Source organism: Theropithecus gelada, chromosome 5, assembly GCF_003255815.1.
Source record: "Theropithecus gelada isolate Dixy chromosome 5, Tgel_1.0, whole genome shotgun sequence".
NCBI classification, from domain to species: Eukaryota; Metazoa; Chordata; class Mammalia; order Primates; family Cercopithecidae; genus Theropithecus; species Theropithecus gelada.
Window position 1 is genome coordinate 14,870,372 of NC_037672.1, and position 24,686 is coordinate 14,895,057.

The window sequence follows — 24,686 nt, forward strand, 5'->3', positions numbered from 1 at the left end:
GAAGGAAGGAAGGAAGGAAGGAAGGAAGGAAGGGGCTTTGAAAACTGTAACTACTCAGTTTATTTGGTGCAGAGAAATTCTAAATGCAAGGTATGCATGCATTTAATCTGTAATGATCTACAACCATACATAGCATTTTAAGATGACACCAAATTTTAGTTGCTGAATAATTCCGTTGTTTAGAAATCTACTGAACATTTAAACTCATGGCATCATAGAACACTATGTAGAGCATGATTGGAGACTCGCATTGATAAAGTATCACACACAGAGAAGTGAAGGCATCAACAGCATGCAGAAAATTCAGTGCTGATATATAGGAGATGAGACGGTTTATCACAGAACAGGCATGCACTTCCAGACTTTGCTTTACCTTGTCATAACAGGATTGTGAATACCATATAAATGATCTTTATGATAACCATTATTACCATTTTCCATACTGTAACAAAAATAAATACACCAAAACACCATGTTATCTCTCAGATGAAGTATTTACATCATGGATTACAAAGACAATGTAATGGTCACGAAAAGTATGTAAAAATTTGTTAAATCTAAAAACAAGACAAATGAGTAGTTTACATTTTGCTCCTTTTAAATTTCAAAGACCAAATGACTACTTTATAGATTAATAAACTTAGCATATAAAACTTTCATTAATTCATGAAGTATTTCTTGAGCACCTTCCCTGTGCCAGCCCTCTTTTGAAGAGGCATTGCAATTTATTTTTGCCTGGACAGATCTGCTGTTTCTACGTAATTTTAAGATGCCAATAACTTAATGTTTAAGGTCCATTACATAATAATATAAACCTCCCCCATCCCATCTAAGAATATAGTTTTTTTAAAAAAGGCTTACTTTTTCATGGGTATAGTTTCAACACTATAAAATACAAAAAAGGGAGATAAAATTAATTTTTTTAATTATTATGAAAGCTCAGCAACTACATCCCCCAGATATTTACTCTAACACAGATACTGACAGTGCAAATTCAGGAGAGACCCACATTGAAAGATGGGCGAAGTGAAAAACGAGGCGTACACATTCACCAGACACAGAATGAGGGGCAGACTACAGAGCCAAAATGGAAAGTGTAAAAACAGTTATCATAAAGTGAAATGCCAGGTCCCCGAGAGAGAGGAACTGCAAACAAGAAATAAAAAGGCTGGTTAGGGAAGCTGAGAGGATTAAGCAAGAGGAAAAAGGCTGTTAAAACAAGTATAGAAAAATCAGTACCAAGAAAAAAAAAAAAAAATTCACCTGAATAGAAATGACCCAACTACTACTACTAAAAAAAAAAAAAAAAAAAAAAGAAGTCAAGTTTAATCTCATCAGAACTCATCTTTAGCAACTCGTTGAAGACAGCACCACCCAGGAAATGACCCCCATGTCTGTGGAAGGCCACATACTTACTCATCGTACACGTCCTCCGAATCCATTCGACGATAGTACTTAGCCAGTTTTACCGCAAAAATTAGAGCCGGAAGTAAAAATACAGTAGCTTTTCCTATGCCAAACCAAAACAAATTCTAGAAAAAAAAAAAATCAGGAGAATTGAATGTTTGAAGATGGGAAATGGGAAAAACAGTTGCTCAGGGGATTTTTTTTTTTTTTTTGGAAGTTTAAAAAATGAGCTGTCATTTTGTTCTTTAAAACAATTTGAGAATGTCATGTGGACCAAGCACTATGTGAAGTGTTACTCACATTGTTAGGATTCATTTCATCTTTCTAAAAACCTTAAGTAGATCCTAATATTATGTTTATTTTACAAAGGAGGAGCAGTAGCAGCAAGTGGCAAAGCCAGGATGCGAATCTAGGCCACTCTAACCCAACTTCTAACCACCCCCAACAGACTCTCTTTGTTGCCCGACTGTCCAGTAATCAGAGCATGGATGGCCAGCAGGTCTGAGTTTCAATCCTTCTTATGAGTTGTATTTTTTTTTTTTTTTGAGCCGGAGTCTCACTCTGTCCCCCAGGCTGGAGGGCAGTGGCGCGATCTCGGCTCACTGCAAGCTCTGCCTCCTGGGTTCACGCCATTCTCCTGCCTCAGCCTCCCGCTGGGACTACAGGCGTCCGCCACCATGCCTGGCTAATTTTTTGTATTTTTAGTAGAGATGGGGTTTCACCGTGTTAGCCAGGATGGTCTCGATCTCCTGACCTTGTGATCTGCCCTCCTCGGCCTCCCAGAGTGCTGGGATTACAGGCGTAAGCCACCGCGCCCGGCGAGTTGTTTGTTATTAAGATGACAAATTAACCCTTCTGGCTTTGGTCTGCATCTGAGCAGTTGAGATGCCTGCATCTTCATTCCATAACATTACTGTGTCAAGAAGTTAGAAGCAATGCTCACTGCATGCTAGGGTCTCAATGTTCCACATTTAATTTAACCAGTCTTGAAGGTACATAGAAGCTAGATGACCATGTTTTGTCTAAAGAGCAATGTTAAAGTATAATTTTTTAAATAGTTGCCAACATTTGTAGGTCACATTTCACACGTAAACCTGGATTTACATCTTTTCTTCAAAAATCTAAAGTTCCATCTCTTAACATTGAACCCTTGTTCCCACAAAGCAATAGTCTGGAAGTGGTTCTTCCTTCAAGGGGACATTTGTCCTCAGTGGTGACATAGTCCACACCACTCACATCTGCAAGGTGATATTCCAAATGATTTAACCTTATGGACAAACAATCAGGACCCATGCATAGATGTCATGGGCTAAATGCCACTCTGGCTAGCATCCTACACTTGGCCTGCTATGTAAATCTGCAACCTGCCAAGTTCCTATGTAAGTTCAAGTCTGACGATATCCCTGCCTTAAGATAATGCTGTCAGTAACACTAGAACGACTCTTCCCAGCCCACCATGAGGCCAAATGCCACTTGGAAATAACACCTGCTTCACCCTCACAGCTTGACCCTGCATTTCTGCTTTGCTCCTGGCTGAGTTCAGAATTACAGAGGTGGCATCTCTTGGCTCTTAACTTCTAGTCAATTTGTTTTCCCTTCCCTCTATGGTCTGTTAGATTTCTGTTTTCAACCTTGTCTTGAGAAGCTTTATAACTTTATAATGACCCTATCCTTTTTTCTGGAAGCTGCCTCAATCCTTTTGAGGACAACTGAGATACAAAATAAACATGTGAGCTAGTCCACAGTCTATCTGATTGACTAAATGGATGCCCAGAGCTCTTCCTTACGATGTAAACCCTCTGCTATACAGCTTCAGCCTATGATCTTCCTGAGCAGCCTCTAGGCCTCCCCTCTGTCCCTGGATCTATGGAGAGGCATCTGGTGCCTATGTGGTTCGACTGAATGGGGTGGGTGGTAGAGGCTGGACATAAAGAGAGGTCAATTCAGAATCAAGCAGGTTGGACTCCCCTAATGAAGGCTTCAGCCAAAGCTGACGGCAAGGGCCACCAAGCACAGGACAAAAAAGAGTAGTTCCTAGAGGAAGGAAGCATCCAGGAAGCAGGGCTCAGGTTGGGTCGGTGGCAGAATCCTTTTCACTCAGGCATGAAAGTCCCTCCAGCAGACAGATGGACAAGTGAATGAGGGAGATAGACGGACAGGGCAATAGGGATGAACTGTGACAGAGACAACAACTGATGCCACCTGACAACGCATCAGTGATACTCTGTGCCAGGTATTATGCCAGACAACAGGGGCACAGCCTTGAATGCGCTGGTGACTCATGGAGTGGAGAGTCTAGAGTGTGCTGGAGGGATGGGTCTTAATCAAAGAAACATATAAACATGTAATTGAAACAGCAATAACAACTCTAAAGGAAAAGCATAGAGTTCTACAGGAATGAGGAAAACGGAACCCAACCTAGTTTGGGGAATCAGAAAAGTCTTCCTGGAAAAAAGACATGTTTGAGCTAAGATCTGAAGACTGAACTACAATAGTAGTGAATATTCATTGAACGTTGATGTTTCAACAGCGTGAAGGGCTTTACATGTGACCTCTCACTGAACCATCAAAGAGCCCCATGTAGGCGAGGAACTCAGAAAATTTCAGTAATTTTTCAAAGTCACAAAGTTCTGAAAATATAGAAGTGGAATTTTCATTCAGACTTCATGTTCTCCACCATTGTGTTACCAGACCTAGAGGAGTTAGGTCTTACAGTGGGGAGTGGGTAGGTGGAAAGGGGAAGAGGAGAGAGAAAGAGAAGGGTGGTGTGTGCCCATCTCCAGTCCAGGCAGAAGAAACGGCATGTGCATGGGCCCTAAGGTGAGGAAACTGAGATGTATTTGACAAAGTGAAAGCAGATGAGTGTGTCTGGAGCACAGAAAGAAAGGCAGGCAGGCAGAGAGCACACAGTGAGATCTGGAATGGGGAGGCCCAGCCATGCAGGGCCTAGTGTGATTACCTATGAAGGATCCTGATCTTTAGATAGCAACGGGAAGCCACTGAGGTGCTTTCAGCAGAGGGAGAGGATCCGCTCACAGAGAGTTAGCGTCTATTGAGGAGGGAACAGAGCTGAGGATTAAGCCTGATTAACTGGAACTTGCCATCCTGATAGTCACATTTCCAAGGCTTTTTAATGACAAATGAAGTTTGGTGCAACTTTGGGGTTGTATATGTAGTTGTACTGAGTATTCTTTTGAAGATTAGAAATCTGCACACCCGTGACTGTCTTTCTGATTATTCTGAACTAATAGGAGTTTTCTCCCTGCAGGTTTCCTGACTGGTAAATATAATCCTGGTAAGGAAAAAAGATAACCGCCCAGAATTTTGACTTTTCTAGTCTATTAGCATATTAATACATTGATCAAAATGTTGCATTTTAGGTTTTGGATTCCCTCAAGCAGAAAACATTATTAAAGTGTATATCACAATTCAGAAAAACAACCAAAGATGATGGATTCATTGCGTTTTCTTTTGAAAGATGAAATCTTACCAGGGGGTCGATAATGTAGCTACACAGAAAGACATCAACAGCAGTATCTAGAGCGGTGGCCACAGGTTTGCAGGATGCCACTTTCTCACTGATCTAGGGGGGTGGAAACACAGGCAAACTTTGAGCCGCATCCACAAAAATCCACAGGAATGAGACGTGCCATTTACTTTTGACTTGGTGTCACAAAAAGGATCTCTATGTCCTCCAAGACAGGGGTCCCCAACCCCTGGACCACAGACTGATACCAGCTAGTAGTACCAGTCCGTGGCCTGTTAGGAACCGGGCTCCACAGCAGGAAGTGAGCGGCGGGTGAGCAAGCAAAGCTTCACCTATATTCCGCCTCTAATGTAGCAGCATTAGTTTCTCATAGGAGCATGAACCTTATTGTGGAACTGCATATGCGAGGGATCTAGATTGTGCTCCTTATGAGAATCTAATGCCTGATGATCTGTCATTGTCTCCCATCACTCCCACATAGGACCATCTAGTTGCAGGAAAACAAGCTCAGGGCTCCCACTGATTCCACATTATGGTGAGTTGCACTTATTTCATTATATATTACAATGTATTAATAATAGAAATAAAGTGCACAATAAATGTAATGCCCTTGAATCATCCCGAAACTACCACTGCCCCCAGTCTGTGGATAAAACTGTCTTCCACTAAACCAGTCCCTGGTGCCAAAAAGGTTGGGGACTGCTGCTCTAAAACATGGAACTGACGGCTGATGTGCATGGATGAGTTCTGCATATACAGTTACGGTTGGCCCTCCATATCCCTGAATTGTGCATCCATGGATTCAACCAATCATAGATTAAAACATATTCAGAAAAAAAAGAGTTGCATCTTTACTGAACATGTACAGACTTTTTAAATCATTATTCCTGAACCAATACAGTATACCAATTATTTACATAGCATGTATATCGTATGAGGTATTATAAGTAATCTAGAGAGATTTAAAGCATACAGGAGGATGTACATAGGTTATGTGCAAATAACTGTATCTTTTATATAAGGAACTTGAGCACCCAAGGAGTTCGGTATCTGCAGGGGGCCCTGGAACAAATCACCCATGGATACTGAGGGACAATTCTACATATTTTAAAGCAAGATCCTTAGTCTCTCTGAGCCTTGGTTTCCAGTTTCCTCATTTGTTTTGGAAGAGTGACCCAACCTACAGGACTCCTGAGAGAATTAAAAAGTTCTTGTGCCCAGTGTAGTGTTTTAGTTCAAATTTGTTACCTGGCCCCTTTGTTACCTGAAAAAGGGGGCGGGAAGCAAATGGAAGAATTGCATATGGCAAAGGTGAGCAAAGGGGACCAGGAGGTGGCTGTCCTCTGACCTGGTGGGCAGCCCCAGAAGTCTTGGTCCTGCACGTCAATATCCTTTCACTTACCTCCTACCAAATTACGGGAAATTTAATTTTATTTCTTCCAGATTTTACCCTAGAAAAATGACTATCCTAAAACATGACCCCCCCTTAATATTCATAAAAGATAAACTACTTACAGAGAACTCGATCCACTGCAGATAGTGTTCAAAATATCCTATTATTGTTTTCCTATACTTCTTAGTTTCCTGGAAAGAAACAGAAGATGAGTAGAAGCCTTAAAATGATGACAGCATACTTAAACATTATAAATATTTAATCTGTAACATTCATGTGCCCACTTACGGACATGCTTACTTTAAAAAGGAAGACTCACCTCAATAATAACAGAGGAAATATTGTTTGTGATGAAGTTCTGAGCAAAATCCAGAGAAGCTAGAATCCTATTTACTCTCTCCTGAAACACACAGCCACAGTTAGCAGGGTATCAAGTCATACAAAGATTTAATTAGATGATTTGCATACTGATTCAAGTACTGTAACTCAGCTCCACAACACCATGACCTGGACCTCCTAGTTAAGAGGAAGACAGAACCCGCCCAGCCCCCTGAGGGCAGGGAAGGAGATGAGCTGAGAGGGGCATTTACTCTAGGCCAGACACTGGGCTAGTCCTTGATAGGAATGGCCTTGCTGGAAACTCACAAGGAGGCAGGAAGGAAGGTACTATTTGCTAGGCTCCCTTCGCAGATGAGGCAGCTCAGCCTCTTCAAGGTCACCATGCTGGGGAAGCATACGACAATGCTGGGATTTGCACCAAACTTTTTTTTTTCCCCACCGCAAAGCCCGTAGTCTTTGCACCACAACACAAGCAAAGACGAGTCCTCTGCCAACCCACATGGCAGCTTGGTGCAAATTGGAAAGAGGGCCTTTTCTGCCCAGGGACCTCAGGGCACAGAGCCTGGCGAGTGAGTCAACGGCCAGTTTCTGCCCCCCACTAACCCCCTTGGTTGGGTCCCTCATGAAAGGCCTTGTACCACTGCACACCCTCGCCCTGTGCACACAAGTAGCAAAGCACCTGCACGTAGTCACTGGTGTGTTTCCAGGTTCCCCTGGCATGACACACACTCATGAAATGGCAACTGTGATCAGAGGCATAGGGAGGGTCCCGGAGCAGAGTAAATGTAAACATCTTCAGAGGAGCTGAGCCACGATGTTGGCCTCATTGAGAAAAGTGGAAGGAGGGAACATTTAGTTTTATCATGGAGGCTGATGCTCAAAACCTCTCATGGACAGGCTATTTCGTTCAATGAAAAACTATCTTCTGAGTTGCCCGTTGGTGCTGTGGATACAAGATGAATACAACACAGCCTTGCAGCTCAGTGTCTGCTGCGAGAATGCTTGCAGCCTGCACGTGGCCCCTGTGGTAGATTGCATTAGCTGCTCAGGATTATTGATACGCTCCTTGGATAACTTCCCAGAGCGTGGAGTGTACTTCCCCAGCCAGATGACGATGTGACCATGTGGCTTGCTTTGGCCAATGGAATGCTGATGAAGGGGCAGGGTGCCCGTTCTGAGCAGTGGCTTAAAGGACAATCTGTGCCTCCTCTTATCTCCTGAATTCCACTATGAGGACATGAGGTGCCCCAGACAGGAGCTGCTCCTTCAGGCCAGGTCTCTCAATGGGAAGATGTGTAGAGAAGCCTGTTGTCAAACCAGCAGGGAAAATGAACACTTATACTTAGAAGGCACTGAGGTTTGGGATTGTGTGTTAGGCAGCATTATCTCTGTGAAAGTGACCAATGTACCTTCAAAGCTTGCATCCTGCACATCAAAATATAGATTTCACCTACATACCTAATAGTCTGCTAAGATGATGTCTGCAAATAGAAGTACTTGCAGAAAGGAAATAGTAGGAAAACTCAATTTGGTATAAATAGGTAGATAACCAAGGCTTTTTTTTTTTTTTTTAAACTTAAAGTACCTACAAAAATCACATTTCTAGCATTCTTTGTGTGGTGTTTTATAACAAAACCCCATGATGGAAAACAAAGTAAACCCTTACCAACAATCCATTGCCTGTGCGTTGAAGTATCTTGACACTTTGGTATAGAGTGCTCTGGTGAAAAACATAGATAATATTTCCAAAATTATGACATGAAACAGCAAGATCACATACCTTGTGTCCTCCCTTCCCACAAGACAGCCATCAAATCTGTCTTTACACTGTAATGGTTTCATTCTAGAAAAAATAACCAGCATAATTAACAATGTGTACCTTCTATGCCTCTGGTATAAGAAAACCTGAAGAAAAAACTTGGATATATATCCTAAAGCTGTGAAGAACAGCAAGTCACATGTGAGGCATCCAAGAAATCCCTTTGAATTAGGTTTGATCAAAGCGGAAGGCATTATTTAAAATAGAGCCTGCCCCACAAGAGTGGTTAACCTGAATGGTTTAGACTGGAGGTTGACAAACTTTATCTGTAAAAGGCCAGAATAAACACTTTAGGTTTTATCTGCCATACTCCCAACTACTCAACTTTGTCCTTCTAGTCAAAAGCAGCCACAGAGAGTTTGCAAATGAGTGGGTATGGCCATATTCCAATAAAACTTTATTTACAAAAACTGGTGGTAGGCTGAATTTAGCCTGCAGGCTGTAGTTGGCAGGGTACCTAGCTTGCCAACCCCTGGTTAGATAATAGGTCACATGTACAAAGCACTTTGCCTATTTGTGGACAGGTTGCCCTAGCTCTGAAAAGGCCAAAGGGTCCTGTGTACTTGGAAAAAAAGCATTAAAAAAAAAAAACAAACGCAAAGCCAGCTTAAAATATTAACAAATTTGTGTTAGGCATAAACAAGTGTACAGAAAATTGTAAAGAGCACTGGACACAAATTAAGAAAATTCAGTGAAAGGACTTTGTGAATAGTCTAATAAATTAGGAAATCAAGAGAGAAAAAAAGGGTACTAGAAACTAGTCCTGGAAAGTTTGGTGTTGGGATGTTCGGATGTTCGGATGTTGGAGTGGAGTGGATTTACTTGCTTGGCCAAACCTGAGCAAGCTGATTCAGTAACCCAGTTTCCACACACTTCTCTCCTTGCTGGCACAAATATGGCCCATACACAAGCATAATATAATAATTCCTCCTCTTTACTGAGATCCTCTGAGGTCAGGTCCTTCATCTCCACGAACAGGTAAAAGCAAGGCAGTTACTGATCCCAACATTTTTAGACGAGGAAACTGAGAAGCTACAATAGTTTGGAGAGCCAGAAGCAGGATTTAAAACCAGGTCTGTCTGACTCCAAAGTCCACATTCTTTCTTTGCTAGAAACTGCCTTTATTGCATTAAGAAAAGAAGTCACAAGGTGGTGAGAAGCAAATGGAAAGGATGGAAGAGGGGAGAGAGGAAGCAATGCCCATCAAGACAGCAGACAGGGCTAAGTGGCTACAGAGAGAAGCACTTAACCTCACCTTCACATATTTCTAGACAAAGCTTGGAGAAAAAGAATCGAGTGAGTCCACAGCACTGTAGCTAAATGCGGGGCATAGGAGGGCCTGCTCACAACAATGGAAACTAGAGCAAGGTGGAGGAGACAGCCACAGATTTTATCTAACTGTTCACACTCAAATGAAAAATGGAAGGGAATAAGCAGAAGAGGGAGGTGCAATTATTTTGTCTAAAGCTCAGCTCAGCTTCTGGGGCTGAGGTCAGTCAGCTGGGACCTACGAGAGATGAGTATGTGTCATGAGGCTAAATGAAAGCCAACTCGCTGCAGTAGATTTGCTCAGGTCACAGTGAAATACAATACGTTGTTGACTGTTACCAGTGATTGTTCTATAGGAAGGACTCGTTGCTGGTGAATCGTTTTAATAGTTTGTGCATCTCTTTTCAGGGAGTTCCTCAAATTTCCTGGGGGCTACAAAAAGAATAAAAAACAAAGATCAATACCATCTTTCCAGACTCAAAGCACTCTCGCTATCCTCAGGGGCCCTGCGCAGCCAGGAGGGCAGCCATGACATAAGCACGCAGCCCTCCTTGTGCAATGATGGCTGTGAGTGGACATGGGGCCTGGTGTGAGGGACGGGGCCAAGACACCCTCCTTCAAAGCACAGAACCATGGACTCTCAGCAATAACCCACACCCAAGAGCCCTCCCTGAGTGCCAGAGACTGTGTTCTCTCCACCTCACCATGATACAGCCACTCTCAGCTTCTCATTTTACAAGTGAGAAAACCAAGGCTCCATGGAGAAATTTCTATTTAACCCATACTCAATGAGTGTTTAATTTATTAATGAATAACAATTCTATAAGGTAGATACCATTACCCCATTTTACAGATGAGGAAACTAAGGCAGAAGGGAGAAGTAACTTGCCTAAGCTCCTATCCTGAGTCACGACTTAGACCCAGGTCTTCCTCAAAAGCCCAGGTTCCTCATCACCATGGTATGCTGCTTCTTGGATGGGACCAGTTAAGGCCAAGTAGTCACCAACCAGCAGAGGAGTTGAAAGGGGAAGCTTGTGGGACTGGGGTGGTACCTCTCTCTTCCCTCATCACTTACTATTGGTAATTCAAAGCAACACATGAAATCTTCCTCCCACAGCCCCAGGTACTATTCCCTACACTGCAGGAGAACAACCTGTGTGCATGGGCAGGTGTGTTTAGAAGTGGAGGGGCTAACAGGGGTGGAAACAGATCCAGAGCTAAAGTAATGAGGTGCCCACACTCAAAGCAGAGGGTGGAAGGCTGCAGTCATCTTGAGATAGAAGGCAGGTGGGACTTCGGACCAGATTGAAGACTGGTGGAAACCAGGAAGAGGAGCCCAAAGCACCTCTCCCTGTCCATCACCATAAGGCATGCCCGCCAGCTCATTGACAGTTAACCATTGCCATGGCAACACTGGGAAGTTACCACTCATTTTCTAGCTATTTCTGAACAACCCGCCGCTTAATTAGCATTCCATTGAAAGTGGTTATAAATAAGACTACAAAACTGTCCCTAGGCTGCTACCTTCTGCACACTGCCTGTGGGGTCGCCCTCCTGCAGAAGAGCAGTCTCTGAGCTGTCACACTGCTGCTACCTCAATAAAGCAGGTTTCACCTACCCTGCATCAACCCGACACCATCCTGGCAACATTCAAGGCTCAGAGAGGTTTGAGCCACATGGCAATGGCTGTGGACGGAAACGTAATGACACGCACAAGAGAGGTGTTTATGAACAAGGGATTACTCACAGCGTGAGGAACCTCTTCAGCAGCTTCCCTAAAAATGGCACTGACGTTTGACATCTACAACTACTACAGTATTTAACCGGGCGATTTGAACTCACCAAACTATTTGCTTTTGCCTCCAGATCATATGCAAATGATAAAAGATTCACTCCTGCAGGGGATTTACCAGTCTACAATAGAAGTGAACAAAATTGTCTTATGGATATGGGATCTTTAAACCTTAACACAACATCTAGTAGGCAAGAGATTAAACATGGATTCATGACCATAAAGTAATCACATGAGGTTAGACACTCTTAAACAGGTGGCAACGTTTGCATTCTTATTTATATATATAAAGCCATATTTTTATTCAATCATATTATTCAACTATGAAAAGGAATGAAGTACTGATAATGTTATAACATGGATGAACTGCAAAAACGTGCTCAGTGAAAGAAGTCAGACACAAAAGTTTGTGTGTTATATAATCTTTCTTTTTTTAATACCCAGACTAGGTAAATCCATCTAAAGAGACCACAGATGGGCCGGGCGCGGAGGCTCACTCCTGTAATCCCAGCACTTTGGGAGGCCGACGTGGGCGGATCATGAGGTCAAGGGATCGAGGCCATCCTGGCCAACATGGTGAAACCCCGTCTCTATTAAAAATACAAAAAAAATTAGCTGGGTGTGGTGGCATGTGCCTGTAGTCCCAGCTACTCGGGAGGCTGAGGCAGGAGAATCACTTGAGCCCAGGAGGTGAAGGTTGCAATGAGCCAAGACTGCGCCACTGCACTCCAGCCTGGTGACAGAGCGAGACTCCATCTCAAAAAAAAAAAAAAAAAAAAAAAAAAAAGAGACCACAGATGAGTGGTTGCCAAGGGTTTGGGGAGGAGCAAATGGGGGCAACTGCTTTGCTTTAGGGTGATGAAAATGTTTTGGAACTACATAGAAGCAGTAGTTGTGCAACACTGTGAATGTACTAAATGCCACTGAATTGCTCACTTTAAAATGGTTAGTCTTATGTGAATCTCATCTTAATAAAAAATCAAAAGCAAAACAGAAATACACATCTGACACTCTAATTTCCCCAAAGGATCAAGCATGAACACATGCGTCATACCTGAGCCAAGTAGGTGTCATAATTCATTCTGTCTATTCCACAAGCAGCAAAATCCTGAAGGCTTTTTCTTCCTGCTGCACCCAACAGAAAGATATTGAGATTTACCTTCAGACTTTCCAATTCACTGCTTATGCTTGCAGTATGCTGCAAAAAAAGGAAGTTACAAATCAGTCCCTTATTCTCCAAGAATGTCACAAATCAAATGCTTTAAAAGAGCAATAAAAGCTGGATGTGGTGGCTCATGCCTGTAATCCTAGCACTTTGGGAGGCTGAGGTGGGAGGATCGCTTGAGTTCAAGAGTTCAAAACCAGCTTGGGCAACATAAAGAGACCTTGCCTCTATGTTAAAAAAATTTTAAACGTAAAATTAAAAAATAAATAAAAAAATAAAGAGCAATCAAACCAGAAAGGACCAAAGAATGTGCAAGCACTTGACTGGCATCTCTTCCTGGTACTTCCCGTCCTGTTCCTTTCCCATCTCTTTCTTTATGGGTCCCATGGCTTCTAAACCCCCAGCTTTGACAAACAGAGAAGCTGAAAGGGACAGGGTAGGCTGGCATTCCAGGGAAGGGACCAGCACATACAAGAGCTGGGAGTAGGAAGAAATGGGACATATCATTTGGGGAACAGTGTTTAGTTACTTGGGCAAAGATTATGGAAACATGGTTGTTGATTCAGGGTTGTACTGATAGTCAGCAGTTTCCAGCAGCATCGAGTGCCTGCATGTCCCAGGCAACCTCTCCAACTGCTACCCGCCATAGCACACAGAGAAGTGACCCACAGCATGATGGGCATCTATTTAGGGTTTGGTTACAAAATTATATATGTTTAATGCATACATATATGGACTATTTAGGGAAGATAATAAACTTTTCATATACAGCTTTCAAATACAGCTTTTCACATTTGAAAACCATCAAGCCATCATGGCCTCATGGTAACTCTAGCAGCGGTGGGCAAGCTGTGGGGGCTTGGGAATAGCCTCTTCTCCTGGGATCCCTTTGTTTCTGCTCTCATTCAGGAAACCCAAAAGAGAGAGCACGCTCCAGATTCTTTCTGGCAGAAAGTCAGAAGAGGCCTCCAGGTACAGGGAGTGGGGCTGGTCTAGGCTAACGGCACCCTAGGCCTGGGCAGCTGAAACTCTTGCTCTTTCTTCAGGCCAGTGTGCTCTGGAATGGCCCTTCCTCCAAGTCTCAAGACTCAAGACTGGAGTGTGGGCTCTGGCAAAAGAAAAGAGGAGGTTCTGTTGGCTTCCATCCTTTGCTTTAGTTCACACTAGAGTCCTGGGGCCACCATGTGACTCATAAGGAAGGAGGACAGTGTGGAACATGCTTCTCCACACTGAGTGCCCAGTTTCAGGGACTGGCAGAAAGGGAGGCTGGTCTTGGAGCGAGAGCCTTCCTGAGGAACAAACAGGGATTGTTCCCACAAAAACGTCTATAGTCAGCAAAACGACATCTTTCCCTGTGAAGTGTCCATAGTGAGGCCGCTCTAGAGGCTCTTGCATAATACATTAGAAAAACTCAAACCACAAGAAAGACAACTGGTCAGGCAGTGAGAAAACGTTTCGGAACCAAATAGAGGTGAAGGTTACACAGCCATGTAAATATACCAAACGTCACTTTGAAATAGTTAATTTGATCTTATGCAAATGTCATCTCAATTTCCAGAAAAGAAAGACAGACAGCCGGATTTGGTGAAGGAATGTGTTATGTCAATTCCATGACGACTTCTAATTACCTCATTAATGTTGAGATAGTCACTGATGTCAAAGCTGTTCTCCAGGTGAAGAGTGCCGTAAGTGCCTCTATTCTTTTTGCAGTCACTGCGGGAATGAACAGAGAAATTAGGACCTAGAAAAGCTGTTGCAGCTATCTATGTCCACCGCTGAAGAGGAGGAGGAAGGCTCACTGTTTCTCTTCGTTTAATCTGTGAACACAGAAGTGGGGCTGGGTGTCCCAAGTGGCCACACAGATCCCTCAGCACCCACCACCTCTGACTTCTTGCCTTGTTTGACTAACCGTCCTGTTCTTGGAAGAGATGCAATAGGATTGATAAGTCTATCTTTCCATCTGTCTCCTACATGCTCTAGTTCCGCTGTGGACCACAAGTTTACAGATTGGGAAGAAGTAAATTCTCATTAAAAAGAAAAACAATACTTGCTAGAAAGAGATACACTGCAGAGTAGATTAGGAACTTCATTAAATGATTCTGTCAAGCTCCTGCCAAGAACATTTCTACTCTCTATTTCCAGGGCCGAGCTGCACTGACTAAATATATGCTTAGACATCTATCCTCGTGGTGAGGACAGAGATAGGGAGGAGACGCAGACATCTCGATGGTCAGCACAGTTTGCTGTAACCTAACTCAGCCCCCTGGGTGAAATGGCCTCACCTCGCCATGCCTCAATCTTATCTCTAAAATAGGAAAATTTGACTTTTTTAGACTTGACTGAGCTAAGAAGGGTAGGCCTCATTGGATGTGTATTCCTGCCACAAAAATAGTGGCATCCAGGAATGTAGCATCCCTTCCTCGCCACAGCAGCCAGGGCCTTCTAGGCCTGAGGGATGCCTAGAAGAAGCAACTTTCCCACATCCCTAGGAGGTGTGATCCTTCCCTCTAGAGAACACGCAGGTTGGTGTTGTTGGAACTCAGAGCTTGATTATGAACAACCAGAGGTAACACTGGAGGGCTCTGCAGCAGCCAGAATCACAAGGAGCTAGCATGCCAGGCTGAAACACTTGGCTTTGTCCTCTCAGCCTAGGGATGGTGAATGGGTTTAATTGTGTAGAGAAAAGTCAACCGATTGCTAATGTATGCCTAGAGCACACAGTCCAGAAGGAGCCTGAGGCTCCCTGGGCTAAGCAGGAGACTTCAGTTGACTATCAATGTCTACCCTGAGTATGGGGGATGGGCACCAGACACTTATCAGCTGCCTCTGCCATGGGCAATGGAGAAACTTAGGCAGGAAGTGACACATGTGGTTGGGCCACATCACATCATGCTGGGAGGTTTGGAGGATGGAATGAGAACAAGGAGACCAGTTAGAAGGAGAGAGAGAGAGAGAGAGAAAAGAAGAGAAGAAGAAGAGGAAGAAGAAGAAGAAGAAGAAGAAGAAGAAGAAGAAGAAGAAGAAGAAGAAGAAGAAGAAGAAAGAAGAAAGAAGAAAGAAGAAAGAAGAAAGAAGAAAGAAGAAAGAAGAAAGAAGAAGAAGAAGAAGAAGAAGATTTAAGAAAGATTCAGAAGACGAAGCCTACAAGCAACATTTATAAGTTCATTCTGAGTGTTGTCTCAGGGCTCCAGAAACTCAGTTTNAAGAAGAAAGAAGAAAGAAGAAAGAACAAAGAAGAAAGAAGAAGAAGAAGAAGAAGAAGATTTAAGAAAGATTCAGAAGACGAAGCCTACAAGCAACATTTATAAGTTCATTCTGAGTGTTGTCTCAGGGCTCCAGAAACTCAGTTTTCACTGACATGGGCTGAATAATGGAAATGAGGACTTTTCTCTGTCCTTTGATTTTGTATTCGGCCCCAAAGTGGTAGTGGGATTTTTAAAAGCTCCCAAAGAGCAGCCTACTGCCCCTACCTCCCTGCCTTTGTCTGTGTCCCTCGGCCTAGGTGCCTTTTTCCTTCTTCTTGGCCCAGCCAATCCCTGCTAACCTACTAAGATCAGCTTAGGTGCCATTACTCTCAGAAAGTCCTTCCTAATCCCTCCATTCCCACACTGCATAAGACACCCATCTTGGGGCTTCTAGAGTAGCCTCAGTACATTTCTATCACCTGTAGGTATCACCGTATTCTAGAACACCTCTTTACAGATCTAACTCTCTACTAGGTTTTCCTTGACAGTAGGATCAGAGTCTAATTCAATTTTGTATAATATCTCAGGTATCCCGTTACCACAGGTGCTCATATAATAATAAAAGCAGTTGTTAGTATGGTACCTAGCTCCCGTTACGCCAGGTGCTCATATAATAATAAAAGTAGTTAGTACGGTACCTAGCTCACAGAGTGGTGTGGATGTTAAAAAAGTTTATACATCCGAGGTGTTTCCATCAGTCTTGGATACAGAAAGCACCATGCAGGTGATAGCTCTTAGAATTTTGTTAAATTACCACTATGACCACTTAGCATAATATTTATTAGGTAATAGAAATAAACAGTAATGGCCGGGCGTGGGGCTCACACTTGTAATCCCAACACTTTGGGAAGCTGAGGCAGGTGGATCACCTGAGGTCAAGAGTTCGAGACCAGCCTGACTAACATGGTGAAACCCCGTCTCTACTAAAAATACAAAAATTAGCTGGGCATGGTGACAGACAGGTAATGCCAGCTACTCAGGAGGCTGAGGCAGGAGAATCACTTGAACCCCGGAGGCAGAGGTTGCAATGAGCCGAGATGGTGCCATTGCACTCCAGCCTGGGTGATAGAGCGAGACTCCATCTCAAAAAATAAATAAATACATAAATAAATAAATACTTAATAACGACGTAGCTATATTTATTTTAGAATAACTTCTGTGGTTTGGCTATAGGAACTAATAACCATTGATTAATTAAATGTGTGCATATTTCAAAATTTTTTAAACAGTACAAAAAGAACCTAGCAATACCTAAAAGTATAACAAATTCACAAAATGCTGAAGAAGTCTTTTGACTATCAGATGATGGCTAAAACTACTAAGCTATATAATAATGCTAGGCATAGGGTTAATACTTGCTTAAAATTGCATAAAGGAACTCTGAGAGAGTAATAAGAACACTAAGAATGGTGGTTCACGTGTAGGGCATGGAAAGGCTTCTGGGCAGATGGGGACCTGTGTCTATGACTTACAAAGTGTTCTGCTCTCAGTGTGGGTCACTATCGCCCTGTGTATTTTTAGTTTCATTTACTATGAACACACCATGTTAACACACATCCTCTGGCCCTTCGGTCTCACGGTGGGAGAAATAAGTGTCACCAGTGTTTAAAAAGCATCCTATGAATTGATTTCAAATACTCTTAAAGTGACTGCCTTCCCTATGGCTCATAGCAGAGAGCTGCCCATGGGTTCGCGTCTAAGATCAGACACCTAAGACTTCCAGCCATCAGACTAGGAGCCCATTTTACCACTGGGAAAAGCATACACTACACAGATATATATCACCTGAGGTCAGAAGTGATTTTATATATACATAGTTTTTTTGTTTTCTTTTTTTTCCTGAGAGAAAGTCTCACTCTGTCGCCGAGGCTGCAGTGCAGTGGCACGATCTTGGCTCATGCAACCTGCACCTCCCGGGTTCAAGCAATTTTCTTGTCTCAGCCTCCTGAGTAGCTGAGTCTACAGGTGCATCCCCCCATGCCCAGCTCATTTTTATATTTCATTTTTAGTAGAGATGGGGTTTCACCATATTGGTCAGGCTGGTCTCGAACTCCTGACCTCAAGTGATCCACCTGCCTCAGCCTCCCAAAATGCTAGGATTACAGGCATGAGCCACTGTGGCCAGCCTAGATGAACAGTATTAAGAACAGTATTGTTCATCAAGTCCAAATGATGTGTCAGGCACCATTCGAATCTCATGTATCTTACTTAATCCTAAAACAACCTCAGGGTCAGATTCCTATGACCACGACCCCCATGAAACAGAGAAGATGTGGAATTGCCCAGGACACAGAGCCTCCAGGAGGGGGCCTGGGTCAGAGTTCAGAAGGCCTGACAGCAGACAGTTCTTGAACTGCATTGCCTTCCTCCTGTCGGTGATCCAAATCACTGAATCACCTGTTCGCTATTCTTGTTGGATGGCTTTTATTTAGAGCAACGTGGTTCCTGAACAAGATTTCTCATGAGGTCCCATTAGTGCATCATAGGGTCACGTTAACCAGCGAGTTCCAGAGATTAATGGAGAGCAAGACCTTGAAACATCACCTTTCCAAGGTCTCAAAGGCTTTCAGTAGAAGGAATAGGTTTTTGATCTAATCTCTGCTGTGTCTTTAAAATACTACAGGACAGCTTATCTCTGAAACAGGAAAGTCATATAATTAAGATTTAAAAACACTTCAAATGCAAAATTCTCATTCCGGAAAAAGAACACTTTAAATAGCAAAATGTATAATGCAAATATTGATACCTGTAAACCTGTTGAAAAGTGAGCTTCATCTCTGATTTATTAAACAGCTTCCCAGAGAGATAGTATTCCCAGTCTTCATTTAGTAAGTAGGGTGTATCCAAAACCTGGAACATATTAGGAAGGATTTTCGAAAAATCAGTTTTACACTCGCATACATACTAATATAATAAAGTGAATATTCTGTTGAATATATTTTTTGAAATTTTTCGTAACATTATTTTTCTGGTTGATTTCCAACTTATAACTAGAAAATAATAGTATAATTGGAATAAATCAATTGACCACTGGGTAGCATCAATCAAAATTATTAAAATTACTTTTTTTGAGAACTTTTCTTTTTTTTCAGACAGAGTCTCACTCTGTTGCCCAGGCTGGAGTGCAGTGGCACTATCTCGGCTCACTGCAACCTCCGCCTTTTGCGTTAAAATGATTCTCCTGTTTCAGCCTTCTGAGTAGTTAGGACTACAGGTGTGCACCACCACTGCCCGGCTAATTTTTGTATTTTTTTTTTTAGCAGAAACGGCGTTTCACCATGTTGGCCAGGCTGGTCTTGAATTCCTGACCTCAGGTGATCCACCCACCTCAGTATCCCAAAGTGCTGGGATTACAGGCGTGAGCCACCATGCCTGGCCAAGAACTTTTTAATCTTTATCTTAATAAAACAAACACATTATAAATAGAAGCAGAGTAGACCATTTGATCAGAAGAGCAAATATACAGCCATGAAGTGGTATACCCAGTGCTGTGCTATTTCTGTCTCTGGACAAAATGTATTAAAATTCACACACTCTCTGCCCCAGCACCACACATATTTAAGATGGGCAAATCAGTGCAGGACCGTGTATGTGCTTGAGAAGTAGAAATGGTTTTGAAATATCCCCTACTTAAGAAAAAGTATCTTTGAATGATTCAACACTCTACAGGAGATAATGATGCCTGGCTTGATGTCTTTGTTTTATCAAAAGGCCAAATGGAGATCATTTGACGCGCTGGTGATCTCAACTTAATCTCCCTCGACCAATGAAATAACTAAAACACCATCACAACAGTATTCACCTGATTTCATAACAGATCTTAGGCGGAAAAATGTATGTACAATGAAAGAGTGAAATATAAATATATTTTAAAAATCAGAATCTGGAGAAAAAAAACACAGAAAAGCCAAAATTAGAAGCCAGACACTTAGAACAAAATTTCCTCATTAATGAAGAAAGCAAAACTGCCAACTGGCCCCCCGGAATCTGTGGGAGTTGGACTGAGAAGGAGAAAGCAAAGCTTGAATTCAGTTCCTGGTGGCACCACTAGACATCTGCCAGGTCAGCCCTCTGTCACGAGACATCCACTTACAGTCTCTTTCCTTTCAAATTTAGGGCTCATCTGTGTGGACACCTCTGTCACCTGGGAATCTCCCAGGGTGTGTGGGAGGAGCCTGGGAACTGATCTTCTGATGTTCCCAGCCACATTTGGAAACCACTGCTGAGGAAAATTCTATTCTCCCCAAATACTGCAATCCACATTGAGGGGCAGGACTTAACTCCCGTCCCTGATTTCACTTATGATCAGAAAATAAGGACACTCCCATATTTTCTTTCTCTTACAAATAAAAAGAATCTATTGCATTTATTGAATATTTTAAAATTTATTGAATTTAATAATTTCAAGAAATTTACTGAATTTAAACCAAACTGCTTATATGTTTGCACTGCTCTTAAAGTAACACACAACATATGAAGAAATCCAAGTTTCTGTTCAAGTCCTTTCATAATGGGTAGAAAATCATATTTACCCGGAATAATTCCTTGCTCGTGTAAGGTTCACAGATCAATTTTTCCACATTTGCACCAAAGACGAAGGTAAGAACCACAATGATCATCAATATCCAGCAAAAGAGGAAACTTAATCCAACTCCACTGGAAAAAAAATATAAGGTTAGTAATTCAAGAAAGAATGATTCAATAGTACCTATTGATACTTACTAAATCTACCTATACTCTATAAAATAGACCTGGGGTCTTCAGTGTTATTCAGGTGAAACAGATCATCCACCTAGGAGTGACACAGGGCTTGGGGACCTGGGGAGGGGCAGCTCCAGGACAGGCGGGGGATCACTGGATAGGGGCCTTGGGGACCCGGGGAGGGGCAGCACCAGGGCAGGTGAGGGATCACTGGATAGGGGCCTGGGACCTAGGGAGGGGCAGCTCCAGGGCAGGCGGGGATGTACTGTATAGGGGCCTGGGACCCACAAGGGGTGGCCAATAAGGGGCTGAAAGCACAGGGGGAGCACAGCCTGACTTCTCTCTGAACAAGAGCACTCTTGGCACAGTGTAAAGGATGGACTGGACAGGTGCCAACGTGGATGGGACATCATTGCAGAGGCTGTTATCATGGCCCATGAGGGTGGCCTAAGGGGACAGGATTGGTGGAGAGTTGGTGGATGATGGTGACGTAATATAGGAGACACAGGAGGCCTAATATAGGAGATAGCAGGACTCGGAAAGCGCTGGACACAAGACGTAGAGGCAAGGAAGGGCTCCTCCAAGGGCAGTGCCAGGGAGCACCAATGCTCTGGAAGGAAACAGAAGATGGGCTGGATGTTGGTCTTGTTGCCACAGAGACATTGAGTGGAAAGAGTGTGTGGGAGTCAGTATGTTTGGAGCTAAGATATCTGGGTTTCTGATGTACGTTAGGGAACCAGCAGCTTAGCCACGGTCATTTATCCCCAAGGCTGGCTTGGAGAGAGAAACAGCCTAGGGCTGGGTCTGGAAGACTTCAACATTTACAAAGACGAGTGGTGGAAGGAGGGCCAGCAAACCAGAACAAGATGATGAGGCAGAGAAGCAGGAAGGCAACCATGTGGGTGTGATGCCACCTAGGGGACAAAAGGAGTGTTTGCAGGAGGAGGGAGTGGTCGGCTGTCACCAACCAATGTGCTGTCTGCATTATACAGAGAGGTCACTGCCAACTTAAAACAAGTGCAGTGTTGGGGTAGGAAATCAAATTGGAGTGGACTGGGGAGTCAGCAGGAGAGGAGGGCACAGGCAGCAAGCTCAGATCACTCCTCTGAGACCCGGCGTGGGGGAAGGAGAGCTACAGGGAAGAGGCAGTGTGGGTAAAGAGTTTCTGCTTTTATTTCTGAAGAAGGGAAAGAACAGAGCCTGGTTAAGTGTTGAGTGAAAGTCAAGGAGACAGGAAGAGAATAAAGACATGGAAAAGAAAGGGGATGATCCATTTTTATCAGGATCAGGGAAAGAAATGGGATTGAGAATATAGCTGGCGGAATCAGCCTGAGCAGGGAGGAATCCCTCCGCTTCTGGCACTGCAGAGAAGGGAGGGATGTGTTTGGGAGCATGTGTGTTTGGGAGCATGTGTGTTTGGGAGCATGTGTGTTTGGGAGCATGTGTGTTTGGGAGCATGTGTGTTTGGGAGCATGTGTGTTTGGGAGCATGTGTGTTTGGGAGTTTGACGATGGGAAGTTGCATGATGGCTTCTATTTTCTCTGAGAAGAAGGAGGTAAAGCCATCTGCTAAGAGATGGGTGAAGTAGAGGAAGATGGATGTATCAGAGTGAAAAGACTGTTGCAGGAAAGTGTTGGGGATGTGTCGAAAAAGAAGAAAAAGAGAAAGGGAAGGAAGAAAATGAAATAAAAGATTTATCAGACTATGGCAGGTCCATTTGAGACAGGAGATGCTAAGTTTGTAGGGATACCCAATGTACCCCGTGCGTAACTTTTCTCTAGCAGTGCTTAGCTGTCTAGGTATAGACAGAGAGAGAGAGAACAAACTCTTAAATCAGTCTAGGGGCACTTGCCAAATCAGATACCATCACTGGTGCACACCAGGAAGGAGCCTCAGGAGGGTGTGGGCTGATGCTTGCAATCACCACAGCACCCCCTCCTAAGGGCACGATTCTCCCCTTTGGCTGCAGACACCAAAGCCATAATTACAGTATTTGTGTTTCTTCACTAAAATGAAGAGCAAGTAATGTTCATTGGAAAGGCCTAGGTCAGCCTGACTTTCTCTGACCTACAAGCCTTCTGAGTCTGGGAGAACACAAAGAAGAAGTGAGTGAGGGCCATGCCAGGATCCCCATCTGAGCATGTGTGTCTGTGTGTTGGAGTTAAAAAAAAACTCATAAAAACTAAGACAGCTGTCTAAAAAGAGCACCATGACTCTCACTCTAAATCGCATACAGTCAACATCTCCAGCCTTTATTTTCTAAATATGCACATTCCTAGATCAGGGGTAGGGGAACCACTGCCTAAGGTCTGTTTTTCTAAGGTTAGTGAGATAATGGCTAATGTGTACTGAAAATATTGAAAAGGATGAAGAGGACGAGGAGAATCAGAGTAAGATGAAAGAGCAAAAGGAGGTGAAAAACAAGAAGAATATGCAGCAAAGACTGTATGTGGCCAGCAGAACCTAAAATATTTGTTACTTGGCCCTTCTTGGGAAAAGCTTGCTGACTAACCCGTGATGTGCATAGTTAGGATAATACAAGCATCATTTTCTCACCCCCTTTCAAAAAAGTTTATCTTAGAAACTTTTGTCAACAAATCAGGACAGTCACCCAGTTATCACTTCAGGGGCCATGTGATCTTCCATGCATGGATGTGTCATAACTCACTTGGCCACTCCTCTACAGCCTGGCAGGTAGGCTGCTTCACTATCATAACTGATACTGCAAAAACTCTTCCCAGGCTTTCTTCATAGTTTGGCCTACTTCCTTCACCTAGAGTCCCCAAAATGGAAATTACTGGGCAAAGAGCATCATGGTCTTTTTAGCTATACAGCCTGACAAACTTCTTTCTGTAACCTCAGAAACTGCCACCAGCCACAGGAATGTGCGCAGTTTGTGATACCTGTGGCTACTCTTGGCATTGTTGTTAATACCTAAAATGGGAAGTTTTATGATGGGCTTCAAAACAAGAGATGCTTGTGCCACTGTTAGATCTCCTTATCTCTGGAGAAGCCTCTCCTACATCCCCCTGCAACAGATAATACTTTCACCACTGCATTCTATTCAGCTGCTAAAATGCTCCTGGGGCCAGGGGTAGCGGCTCACACCTGTAATCCCAACACATTAGAGGCTAAGACCAGGGGCTCTCTTGAGACCGGGAATTCAAGACCAGTCTGGACAACAAAGTGAGACTGTCTCTACAAAAATAAAATTAAAATAAAACGCTTCTGGGACCCTCTGAAGATGAAAGATCAGAGCAGAGCCAGGGCTCTCTGACTTTCCTCCTTCCACATCTTTCACTGATATCCTTCTGGGAGATAAGAATTCCTGCTTGGGTTTGAAAGAGACCATGCTCTTGATTGGATGGTGTCACCATTTTTAAAGAGCAGGTGGTGTTTTGGTTGCAACAAAACTACATGTACTCTTTCTGGTTTCTACAAGCAAGTAAACAGTTCTGAAAAAAGAAACTGCGTTCTTCTAATTAGTCTGATTAGACTGATGACGCTCGTATCATCTCCCCCTTTCACAATTATCCAGTTGTTTACCAGATACCTCAAGAAGTGGAGAATTCTGCCAAGCACAGCAAAGCACGCCGTGCTGACTGGTGGCATTCAACAATAAAGAAATCATAGCCACCCTAAGTCTGCAGACTCCTTGAAATGAATCAAACAACATCTGACAGTTCCCAGCCTTCTTCCTGCTGCTGAGATGAATCCTATGGCCTCCACGCCATACGTCTCCATGTCTATAGAATTAGTGTATCTAAACTAAGGTAGCTTTTAGCCTCCATCAATTTGTTGATGATTTCTGTTTTATTTTTTCTTTTTTTGAAGCTGGATATCACATGTTTTTGGTTGTATGCCTTTAAAAAGTGAATAAAATTTCGATGAGGGTGCACCATTTTTCGGAGCAATTTACCCTACCTTTCAAGTAGTTAAAAAGTATGGAAATACATGTATATAGACACACACACCACCACAACACTGACAGACAACCAAGTATCAGGGTTGTTACATTTGTTTTTGTTGTTTTTTTTTTTTGTTTTTTTTTTTTTTTTTTTTTTTTTTT

General features: G+C 43.1%; 1 protein-coding gene across 3 annotated transcripts in view; it reads right to left on the reverse strand.

The window, feature by feature from the left end:
• PROM1 (prominin 1) overlaps positions 1-24,686 on the reverse strand; it is a 116,092-nt gene that overhangs the window by 10,743 nt on the left and 80,663 nt on the right. For all 3 annotated transcript variants that reach the window (XM_025385919.1, XM_025385920.1, XM_025385921.1), the window contains 13 exons: positions 20,449-20,572; positions 18,663-18,766; positions 14,300-14,384; positions 12,561-12,704; positions 11,557-11,628; positions 10,054-10,146; positions 8,293-8,346; positions 6,607-6,687; positions 6,410-6,478; positions 4,898-4,990; positions 1,417-1,532; positions 862-885; positions 374-442 (listed from right to left, as the gene is read on the reverse strand). In XM_025385919.1, the coding sequence (XP_025241704.1) occupies positions 374-442; positions 862-885; positions 1,417-1,532; positions 4,898-4,990; positions 6,410-6,478; positions 6,607-6,687; positions 8,293-8,346; positions 10,054-10,146; positions 11,557-11,628; positions 12,561-12,704; positions 14,300-14,384; positions 18,663-18,766; positions 20,449-20,572 (1,128 nt within the window). The remainder of the gene's footprint in view (positions 1-373; positions 443-861; positions 886-1,416; positions 1,533-4,897; positions 4,991-6,409; positions 6,479-6,606; positions 6,688-8,292; positions 8,347-10,053; positions 10,147-11,556; positions 11,629-12,560; positions 12,705-14,299; positions 14,385-18,662; positions 18,767-20,448; positions 20,573-24,686) is intronic.